This window comes from Urocitellus parryii, chromosome 5 (assembly GCF_045843805.1).
Source record: "Urocitellus parryii isolate mUroPar1 chromosome 5, mUroPar1.hap1, whole genome shotgun sequence".
Classification (NCBI taxonomy): Eukaryota; Metazoa; Chordata; class Mammalia; order Rodentia; family Sciuridae; genus Urocitellus; species Urocitellus parryii.
Window position 1 is genome coordinate 159,585,733 of NC_135535.1, and position 12,153 is coordinate 159,597,885.

Sequence of the window (12,153 nt, forward strand, 5' to 3'; positions counted from 1 at the left end):
TGTCCTTTCTCTCACCTCCTGCCTAAGCCTCCTGAATAGCTAAGACTACAGCCACATGACACTGTGCCTGATCCAACATTGTTTTTAATTTTTTTTCCTCTTTCTCTCTCTTCCCACTTTTGAGGGGAACACATGAATGTACAAATAATTACAAATAATTTTGTAATCTGCTTTTATTATTTAACACTCTACAGTTAACATTTTTCTAAGATAATATTTAGTTAATCCATAGTATTCTCTATTCTATAGATGTTTTGCAGTTTACTTCCCATCAACCTGAGGGTTTTTTGTTTTGGTTTGGTTTTTGGTTTTTAGTGAAGCTAGGAATAGAACTCAGAGCCCTGTGTATACTAGGTAAGCGTTCTACCACTGAGTTTACTTCCATCTCTGATTTGGACTGCTGCTAATGTTACAGTTTAGATATGAGGTGTCCCCCAAAAGCTCAGGTGTGAGACAATGCAAGAATTTCCATAGGTGAATGATTAGATTTTGAGAGGTGTGACCTAATCAGTGGATTAACTGATGGTGCCAGGTCTCTGAGGAGTGAAGAAGGAATGGGGTCAGAAGAGTAAGTAAAGGAATTAGGTTCATCAGACGAAATGTGTGCTATTCTTTAAAATAATAATAATAATGAAATCAAGTAGGGTAGAAGATGTGAAAACAGGTAAATTGTGAGGGGGAAGAAGGAAAACACTGATGGGTTGGCTGCATGATCTAAGTGAGAAGTGTGGAAACCATTCTTCTAGAGGGGCAAGGGGGTATGGGCTTCAAAGAATGACAGAACAGCCACTGTATTCAGCATCTAAAGTCTAAAAACTGACTAGTAGGTACTGAGTAAAAGGCTTCTCGCTCCTTAAATTCTTAACCTGGTTGTGCCTTACCAAATCCAAGGATGCATCAATAACAGTAGGTCCACCGTCTCAGCTGTTTCCAGGAGAAAATCTGATCTAAATGGCCCCATCCTTTTAAGAGTCATTGACTTTACATTCAATCGTTTTAAGGGACCCTTGCATTTATAATATATGAAAGCATACGCAGGAGATTGACTGTGTGTATTTACATTATAACATGCTCTGTCCCCCGTGCCTCTTGTACTGAGCTGTGTCTCTTCACACAAAGCAGCATACAAGGCTGAATGAACCTTTAAAAAGGGGTCATGTCTTACTTCTCTATCAATTGGCATAGCCTTGCAAAACACCTTGTGCAAGGAAGGCATTTCAGCTTTTAAATTGAATTAAATAAAAGGTAAGTCTTTGGGCTGGGGATGTAGCTCAAGTGATAGCGCGCTCGCCTGACATGCGTGCGGCCCAGATTCGATCCTCAGCACCACATACAAACAATGATGTTGTGTCTGCCGAAAACTAAAAAATAAATATTAAAAAAATTCTCTCTCTCTCTCTCTCTCTCTCTCTCTCAAAAAAAAAAAGGTAAGTCTTTGAAAATCGTGATTTGGAAGGAGAAATTTACAAATCTTCTTGAAATAATACAAACATGGCTCTGCCTATGAAGAGACACAGACAATATAAGAGACAAAATAGAGCAATAAAAAGAGCTGGGAATTACTCAAAAATGTGATTGGTTGATCCCACTAGTAGATACAGCAGGTATTTCACCTTTTTAACTTACAAATCCTTGACAACAGGAAAATAAAGGGTGGATTCACCTTCTCAGCCCTTAGCTCTCCATTAATATGACGACAAATTAAGTCTGAGCACTGTCTTCAAAGACATTGAGTTTTCTATAGCTCTTATTTTCTTCCAATCTCAAACCAATTATTCTCTGTGCTTGGAGATCTATACCACTCAGGTTTAACCTCTGAAGCAGAAGGTAAACATGTCCAATGGAAGCAATCAAGGTAATAACTTCATCAATTCTTTCCCAATGACCACTCTTTTTCTCTCTTGGGAGCCACCAAAAACTGGGTACACCAAAACTGTGGAGTCTCTGCCACATGTATATTAAAACAGAAGTAAAGTCCTATTTTAGAAAAAAATCACTATTTTGTTCATGTTGAATGAATGGCCACAGCACAGACTTTCGTTTTACAACAGTAAGACTTTAAAGTGCATAGCTGCCTAATAGCACTTATTTTACACACATGCTGCAAAGACGAAATACATATGATTTTGTGTGTGTATGCATGCACATGCACATGCACATGCAGTGCTGTAAATCAAACCCAGGATCACATGCATGCTAAGTATGCGTTCCACCACTAAGCTACACTTGAGGCCTGATAATATGATTTTAGTGCCAGACAACAGTAAATGCTAATGAAAAATTAAGTTATCGTTTCCCAGAAGCCATGCACTCTAACAACAGTACCAACAAAAGCACCAACAAAAATTAAATAAGTCCCATCACAGAATATATGAAAACAAGTGAACAAAGGTCATTCTAAGTGGCTATGATGTCCTGCTAACAAATTAATAAAGGATATAAAAGTCAATGATTTTAATACATTTAATTTAAAAGTCAATCAGGGCTGGAATTATGGCTCAGTGGTAGAGTGCTTGCCTTGCATGTGCAAGGCACTGGGTTTGATCCTCAGCACCAAATAAAAAAATAAAGTTAAAAAAAAAAAAAAAAGAAAAAATGTCAGTCCCAAAGAACTGAAAACAGCATAATCCACAATAGTCAGAAGGTAAAAACAATCTACATGTACACCAAATGATAAATGGGTATAGAAAACATAGTATATCTCCATATAAAGTCTACCTGGGCCTCATTAAAATTAAAAGCACTAAATTGTTTTTTCCCTCAACTTCCTGGCAAAAGTTATTTTCTCTCTGAACATCCTCATTCTGAGAATGAAAACTGAAAAGCTACTACCTGGCCCAGGTGAGCACCAAGAAAACAGGAATTATGGCATGTTCTCTGGCTAGCACAGCCTCTCCTGGTTTTTGTTTCTATAAATTGTAATGCTTCTATAGAACCCACAGAGAGATACGAGTTGCTTCTGCTTTTCTGAGCAAACTGCATTAAATTCATTTTTCCTTTTTATATCATTTGCTTATTTCTTATGTAGGTGAGTGACCAAACCCAGTCAGTTGGGATTTAGGCAGATATCCTGGCTTGACTGCTGTTAACAAATAAGGCATTATACAGACACAAAAAGGAGTGAAGTACTGATACATGATACACACGAATCTTAAAAACATCCTGCGGGCTGAGACATAGCTCAGTAGCATGTCTAGCATGCATGAGGCCCTGGGTTTAATACCCAGCACTGAAAAAATATGCTAAAAAAAAGAAGCCAGACACAAAACATCACACGTTGCAGGATTCTATTCATAGAAACACCTAGAGTAGGCAAACCTATAGGGACAGACAGACTAGCAGTTGCCAGGAGGCTGGAAGATAGAGAGACATTACATTTAATGAATATGAGATTTCCTTTTGAGGTAATAAAAATGTTCTGGTCCTAGATAGTGATAATGGTTGTAAACTGTATCAAATACCATTAAATCATATACTTTTAAAAAAAATGTCCTTCCATAGTTGTAGATGGACATAATGACTTGATTTTTATTTATTTATTTTAATGTGGTGCTAAGGATTGAACTCAGTGCTTCACACATGCTAGGTGAGCACTCTACCACTGAGCTACAACCCCAGCCCTAAATCATACACTTTAAAATGTTTTAAATGGGGCTGGAGCTGTAGCTCAGTGGCAGAGCACTTGCCTAGCATGGGTGAGGCACTGGGTTCAATCCGTAGTACTGAATAAAAAATAAGCAAATAAAATAAAGTCAAATAAAATGCTGTCCATCTACAACTACAAAAATTTTTTTAATAAAATCAATGTTTAAAATGATAAATTTATGTTATGTAAAATTTTACTACTTAAAAAAAAATGTAGCCAGGCATGGTGGCGCACACCTATAATCCCAATGGCTTGGGAGGCTGAGGCAGGAGGATCTCAAGTTCAAGTTTATCTCTAAATAAAATACAAAAGTTTATCTCAAGTTTATCTCTAAATAAAATACAAAATAGGGCTGGGGATGTGGCTTAGTGGTTAAGTGCCCCTGAATTCAATCCCTAGTACAAAAAAACAAACAAAAAAAAAAAAACATGGGGCACAGAGGCACATGCCTCAAATCCCAGGGACTCAGGAGGGTAAATGCACATCTGCCTCCATGAGCTTAGCAGCTTCCCAAGGCTTTAACATTTTGACAACCTGGTAGAGATATTAACATATATTTTTTAAACTGCATAATGAAATATGTTAACATTGGGAAGATCTGCATAACTTAGCAAACCAGAATTTCCCCAAAAGACTGATGTCACAAAATTGTGCATAAATTAAAGATTCAGTCAAAATGGAAGACAGACCAATGTATTTTAATATAACAGAATATGAAATGCTCATTGTTATGGTTTCAGATTCCACACTGCAGCTAACCTTTAAGAAACTAAGACTTGTCAAGTTTTATAGTAGTATGCAATATCGACAATTATCTAAAAGGCCATTAAGATAACAATCACTTTCCCAACCACATAGCTATGTGAGCTTTTTTTTTTTAAATAAACTTCAATCAAAACAACATATCATTGGGACTGGGGATGTGGCTCAAGCGGTAGCGCGCTCGACTGGTATGCACGGGGCGCTGGGTTCGATTCTCAGCACCACATAAAAAAAAATAAAGATGTTGTGTCCACCGAAAACTAAAAAATAAATATTAAAAAATTCTCTCTCTCTCTCTCTCTCAAAAAAAAAAAAGTATCACAATAGACTGAATGCAGAAGCAGATATAAAAACCCGGCTTTCTATTAAAGAGTTATAAAAATGCAAAACCATGTCTGTTTGCTCACATTTTTTAGTTTGAGTAATAAAGTAATTTTTCAAGAAAAAAATGAATAAGAAATGATTTTATTATTTTTTAAGGAACATTAAATTTCTCAGTTTTAATTTCTAAGAGGTGAATACTGATAGATACAATTCATAAAAACAAAAACCCTTAGGGTTCTAATAATTGTTAAGAGTTACACAAAAGTTTGACAACCGCAATCTTAGATCATTCACTGTTTCTGTTCACAAATTGAAAAAAAAAAAACTACCCCATTCATAGATCTACAGTACTGGAAGACATTTAGATAGCTATGACTTAAACACAAAGTAAATGATCCAGAGCAGATATCAAAATCTCTGGTCAAAATGTTTGGGATTGGGGCTGGGGATGTGGCTCAAGCGGTAGCGCGCTTGCCTGGCATGTGTGCGGCCCAGGTTTGATCCTCAGCACCATATACAAACAAAGATGTTGTGTCCGCCGAAAACTAAAAAATAAATAAATATTAAAAAAAAATGTTTGGGGATATCCTAGTACACAATATGATAGTAAGAAAAAAAAATATGTGCTCTGTTTTTTAAGGTAGGGTCATTAGCATGCCTTTCAGGCACATGCCAGGTATCCAGGAAAAGAAAAATCTACCATAGAACACACACAAAAAATAGATTCTATACCCATTTTATACCACTTTCCCCATCTTCCCTCAACTAAACTGAGAAAAGAGATACTTGAGATTATCAATTCAAATGAAGATAGGAGAAAGCAAAAAACCGATCTCACTGTTTCCTGGTTGCCATGGCTTGAGCAGCTGTCCTCCGCAGTGTCCTTCTGTCCTCATGTTCTGCCTCACCTCAGGCAAGCTATGAAGTCGCCAATCATGGACTGACTCTCTGAAACTGCAGTCTATGGAAAAGCCTAGGAGGTGAGAAACAACTAGGCAACCGCCACAAGGAACACCAGCCATCGCAGAAATGGATACTCCAGCCTCAACATTTGTCTTCACCTTATAAGAGATTCTGAGATAGAACCACACAAAAGACAGAATAGCTGGAAGCTCTGAACCACCAAGAATACCTAGAAATGTGTCCTGAAGGGAGTACAGAATGCGATGAGAAGAAAACCAAGATAGACACATGGACACCAAATAGAGAACTGAAAGGAGTACCAGAAAAAAGCATGACAGCAGATAAGTCAAGGAAACAGAGTATTTTAAAAAGGATCTATAGTGACAAATGCTGCCAAGATATTATGGAAGATAAAGACTGGAAGCATCTTTTGGCAACAACAGACATCCTCAGGTTTGGAGATATACAAGGAAGCTTCATGTAGCTGGCTAACGAAAAGCAGAATACAATGATGGATTCTTGGGATTAGGGAGAGAGCATCAACACTTCTGGAAGTACTCAGTTTGTGAGGAGGGGAGATTTCAATGTAAGAATTTATAAAACAAGAAAAAAATCAGAGAATAGAGAGTTACAAACTTCTTTAAAAAAAAAGAAACCAATCTTTAGGTAACACTTAAAAATGGAAAAGGCCCAATTTAAAAGAGAACTGAGTCAGTATATTAAAGGAAATGCTAAACTGAATCTAAAATAAAAGGGTATAGCAAAGAAAACTAGTCAAAATCTAATAGCTAAACTGGAGTTTTTCTGTACTGATTTGAAATGGGGGGCAATGAATGTTACTACAATGATTCAAAGGCTACAAAATGTCCTAACCTATGAAATGATAACACAAAAGCCCATGATGCTCACTGTGATTTTATCACCAAATTCAGGATGAAGAGGTGCACAGGCTTTAAACTGAGAGATCAAGTCAGTCCAAAGGATAAGAGAGTGACTCAGTTAAACAAAACTGAAAAATATTTCAGCTTTCAAAATTTCTAATAGGCAAATGCAAAATAAAAATCTGGAATAGAAAATAAATGCTTATAATATGAAGTAATATGAAGATATAATAATTACAAATTAACAAATCAAATGGTTAAAAGATTTAAAATAATGTGATAAAAAACTTATTATGGGTCTGACATATAAGAGAGTGATAAATAGTAATTATTAAAATTGGAGGGCTGGGGTTGTGGCTCAGCGGTAGAGTGCTGGCCTTTCACGTGTGAGGCACTGGATTCGATCCTCAACACCACATAAAAATAAATAAACAAAATAAAGATATTGTGTCCATGTATAACTAAAAAAAATTTTTTAAAAATTGGAAAATATGCATTTGCATAAATTTTCCAGAAAGGACACAGTGGCGATAGTAAGGGTTTTTCAGGAAGAGAGCAATCTGCCCACATATGTACTATGTATGGAAAATCAGTTTCATGTGGAGTTGGGAAGCCAGAGTAGATCTACACAAATTCACTAAAAACACTGTCATACTAAGGCACCTTAGCAAAGAGCCATTTGTGGTTATATTTGTTTCTGGAACTCAGTGATTCCTTAGAAAAATAGAAAGCCTTTGCCCATTATATTTAGTTTTCAATATTAACAACACTAAGTAGAACTTCTGTGTCACAGGGTAGAGCCTTGTTTATACTTCATAGTGTAGGGCTGGGGAAGGACATATTTTGGGTCTGCACTCAAACAGATTAAGGTACATATGTCAGTAAGCTGTTTGTAATTTTGGTTTCAGAAAATTGTGTTTCTTTACCTATACCTACCAATAAATTATAAAGTTTATTTAAAAAAAAATTTTTTTTAAATAAAGCAAATAAATTTGGGAGCCTACCTAGATTTTCTCCAGAGGATTTCCGGTTCAATGTGAACCATTTTCTACCCTCCCCTAACTGAAAAGACCACACAAAAACAAACTTCCAATTCAAGGTGGGCTTCTCTGCTCACCAAAGGCCTTAAATCAACTAATATATTGTGATGCCTTTGGAAACAGCTGTGGATGCCTAGGCTAGTCAGAATAGTCTGGATTTCAAACAGAATTCATAGGAAGGACCTACACGTGATAATAACAAAAATTAACAATAGTAAACATTTTTCAATGTTTTGATAATGTTGGTATGCACTAAACACTGTCTTAAACACTTTCTATAGACTAATTTAATCTTAATAATCATGTGATACTAATAAAACTTTCATCCCATTTTGTGCTGGTATTCACTACATCTGCATTGCGTCACATCTGAAACGCCCATCCCAAAAGGCCATCCTTCCTGCCTATTATTCTGGAAAAAACAAAGGAAGCCCTGAGTTCCACAAAAATTTGACTTACTACCAACACACACTATTCAAATAACATATAAGATGTTAGCTTACTGAGGAGGAGGAGGAATTGCAATACTCCTGAAAATAGTACATTAGATCCTAAAAAGAAAGAGTCAAAACAAATGAACTTCCAGGGATGCATTTAGGTACCTCTCAATTGAAATAAATAAATATTCCAGAAATATACCTGTTGGAGCCATCTTTCATATGGACTTTGGCATAAAGAACATCCACCATGCCAGGATCATCATTCATGTATTCTATTCCGGCCATCTCTACTTCCAAGGGTTTGCCCCCAGAAATGTCACTGAAAAAAAAATTAGAGTTATAAATGTTTCAGCTAAGAGGGCTATTATATTTTGAAACAGTTAATAAAGTCCAATATTACAATAAAAATCTCTCTTTTTTCCTATTGATATTATCTAATTGTCCTTCTACTTTCAAAATAAATGCACACAACTGGAAAACACAGGAAAGCATTTCCAGTATCCCCCTATATTTATCCCAATTTCCATTTGTTAGTACTCTTCAAGGGAAAAGGCCAAGGGATGGCAGCTCTGAGTGGCAGAGACATTTACTGTGTTGGCCCATCTCTTAGGGGTGCATCTCTCTCCATGAGTTCTCCAATTTACAAACAATCCTTTACTCATGTAACCATGGGAGTGTGTAAACTGCCATCATATCTCTAGAAGCAGTGCAGCAATATTTATGAAAAGCCTTCAAGAATAGAAAACCTTTGCTAAAGCAATTCCATTTCTAGGAGCCCATTCTAGGAAATATTCTATGAATTCAGCTATAAAATCAACCAGAGATGATGACCAAAGTTTTCCTTTACAAAAGAATTCCAATAAATGCAGAAGGAATAACATGATTGGGAAATAGCCATTTGCAATCCCTGACAAAATAATGGTTCCAAGATAAAGTTCACCAATGGCTAGTAAAAATGAAGCAAAAGGCTAGAGAAAACAGAGAGACCCTAAAAAAAGGAGCTCTAGAAACAAAGGACCATCGGGAGCACACCTGGAAAACTTCATTTCACCCGAAAACAGATGCTACTAGACAATCTTACTAGATGGTAAGATAAAAGTGATGTTTTACTGTTGTTTATAATTTTTAGTTTTCCAAAAATTAACATGTATTCATTTTAAGTTATATAAAACCCCACCATTCTATTTTCTTCCCAGATTCCATAAACAGGCATTTAATTCAAGTAGAAAAGTCCTTGTTGTGCCAAACTGAAACCTAACTAAAAATCACCTCAGAGCATCCCCCCAAGACCCAGGAAGCTAGGCCCCATCTTGTCCATCCGCGTATCCCCCTATTCCTGGCATAATGCCTTCCATGAAACAGGTGCTTAATAAATACATGAGATGAAAATTCTCCCATCAAGAGGGAAGGTGATCTGGTAAATTTTTTAAAACTATTTTTAGTTATAGATGAACCTAATACCTTTATTTTATTTATTTATTTTTATGTGGTGCTGAGGATCGAACCCAGTGCCTCACATGTGCAAGTTAAGCACTCTGCCACTGAGCCCCAGCCCCAGCCCAATCTGGTTAATTTTGAAAAGAATGTACTTATAGGAAAAAATGTGTATTGAGCAGTGGATGTGCACAGGTGCACTCCTATAATCCCAGCTTCTTGGGAGGCTGAGGCAGGAAGATAGCAAGTTTGAAGCTACCACGGACAACACAGAGATCCCGACTCAAAAAAGAAAGTGGTACTAGCTTCAAAGACAAAAGGATGTTAGGATCCATCAAAAGACAATTCCAAAACACTAAAAAGTTCTCTTGATACTGAATCCAGGACATAGGGATGCTCTCTACAGCCCATGTGTCCTAATTTGGGTAAGGATTCACTTGAAACTTTAAGGCCAGGTTACTGTGAGACAGAAATTTTTTCAGTAAATTAAATAACTCAACTATTATAGGCAGATACCTTATTAAGAGAAATTTTATGGCCTTAATCATTTGTATCCTGTAACCAGATTTTGTTTGTTTGTTTGTTTCTGTTTTTGCACTGGGGATTCAACCAGGGGCCACCTACCACTGAGCTACCTTCCCATCCCTTTTTATTTATTTTGAGACAAGGTCTCACTAAGTTGCTGAGGCTGGCCTCAAACTTGCAATCCTCCTACCTCAGCCTTCCAAGTAGCTGAGATTATAGATATGTATGAAGCTGGGTACTTCAAAACACAAGCCAAGCTCATCTCAGACCATCAATAATACAGTACATCTCCATTGCAATACACACACACACACCATTTTTTTTAAGAGCTAAAGTCTTGTTGGACCTAAACTCCAGGACTAAAAGCAATCCTCCTGAAAATCTGAGACCACAAGCACATGCCATGGGATTCCAGCTTCACTTATGTTTTTGAAACTCTAACCTTGCATAGTTAGATCACCAAAAAGTACCATAACATTTAGTTTCTCACTAAAATGTTTTTAATTATATTATATTTAATGTTATATCTTCAATTTCCAGGAGTTCCAGCTGACCACCTCCCTTGTCTCCAATCTTTAGGTGAGAATCAAAGCAGAACAACCTTGGGTGTGAAGTAAAGTCATGAACTCTGAAGAGTTCCAAATGTTCAGCTGGCACGCAACCTGTCCTCTATCTATTCCTCCTGCTGTTAAGTGTGCAGCCCACATTGTACACTGGCCTCCTGCTGCTAAGAGCTCCTGAGTAATAAAATATCCAAATCCTTTCTGTTGAATCCTCCAAGTTCTTTCTTTTTGGGTCAGTAAACTGTACTCTGGGCTTCTGCAGCCCTGAAGTTGAACTGTTCTACAAAATTGTTATACTGCTTTTTATCTGGTAACAACTATAACAAAATCAGTGTGTCTCTTTTTAAAATTTAGTTTGAGTAGACTAAATTTAGTTTGAGTAAATATAATTACTATCTTTACCGTGATTTTCAGGTAGAATTTTCCACCAATTCTATCCTTACAGTTTCTGATCTCTCTGATTTTACCTATTTTTGCTGGTTGGTTGGTTGACTGGCTGGTTTTTGGTTTTTAGGAGCTAAAAGAAGTTAGCTGGGAACTGAACCTAGGTCTTTAGACACCTGAGCTACATCCCCATTCCCTTGACTTTAACAATTCCTTTGTGTATATGTCCTCACTATAAACAAGCAGGATCCAAAGCCTCCTGCTTTAGAGAAGAACCAAAAACTCTTGCACCCTTCTCCTAAGACATATCAAGAACATGAAAGAGCAGGAGAGAAACCCAATGGTTTGCCTGACGAATGTTCTTTGTCTTGTGGCCAAACTATTCAAGTTTTCAACTGAATGACACCTGAGGCAATAATCATGAATTAAGGGGCTGGGGCTCAGTGGCAGAGTTCTTGCCTCACACATGTGAGACACTGGGTTTGATCCTCAGCACCACATAAAAATAAGCAAACAAAATGGAGGGCTGGGGTTATGGCTCAGTAATAGAGGCTTACCTAGCATGTGTGAGGCACTGGGTTCAATTCTCAACACTGCCTATAAATAAAGGTCCACTGACAACTAAAAAATAGTTTAAAAAATAATAATCATGAATTCACATTTGTTCATATAACTTCTCTTTTCTCCTCTTTCTTGTCCCTTTTAAACTTATATGGTTGGACTCAAGGCCTATTAGAGAACACTTAGGCACAAGTAGGGTGACAAAGGAGCTAAAAGAAGTGTGCTACACATGTGTCAGGCTATATACTCAGAGCTACTGTGCCGTTTCCATCCCACAGCTCACAAAGAAAAGTCACAAGGGACACATTTAAAGCTTCAGCTTTGCTAAACACTGAATAATTCATTCAAAATCTATATAGCTACATGAGCCCTTAGCCTAACAACTGAAATGAAAATCCTGTTCCTGCTTAGATAGCATCCTTTAAATTTAAAAGCTACTGCCCCGAATTTAAACATACACAACTAACTACCCATTTCTTTAAAATACCTAGATAGCACAGTAGTTGTACTCAAATTCCAATATAAGCCACATTTATTTTAATACTCCAATTTAAAATGCCATAATATTAAGCTCCAGCAAATTATGCACTAGTCTATTTAGTTTCAATGTTTTCCTTTTCACAGTTAAATTGGGGAATCTTTGCATTATAAAGTGTGCAGCTTAGAAATGGCATTATGTACTGATATTTT

The 12,153-nt window shown here is 36.8% G+C and overlaps 1 protein-coding gene across 1 annotated transcript in view; it reads right to left on the minus strand.

Annotated features, from left to right (window-relative positions):
- Ascc1 (activating signal cointegrator 1 complex subunit 1) overlaps window positions 1-12,153 on the minus strand; it is a 95,553-nt gene that overhangs the window by 41,398 nt on the left and 42,002 nt on the right. The window contains exon 7 of the mRNA XM_026405799.2: window positions 8,196-8,315. Within this exon, the coding sequence (XP_026261584.1) occupies window positions 8,196-8,315 (120 nt within the window). The remainder of the gene's footprint in view (window positions 1-8,195; window positions 8,316-12,153) is intronic.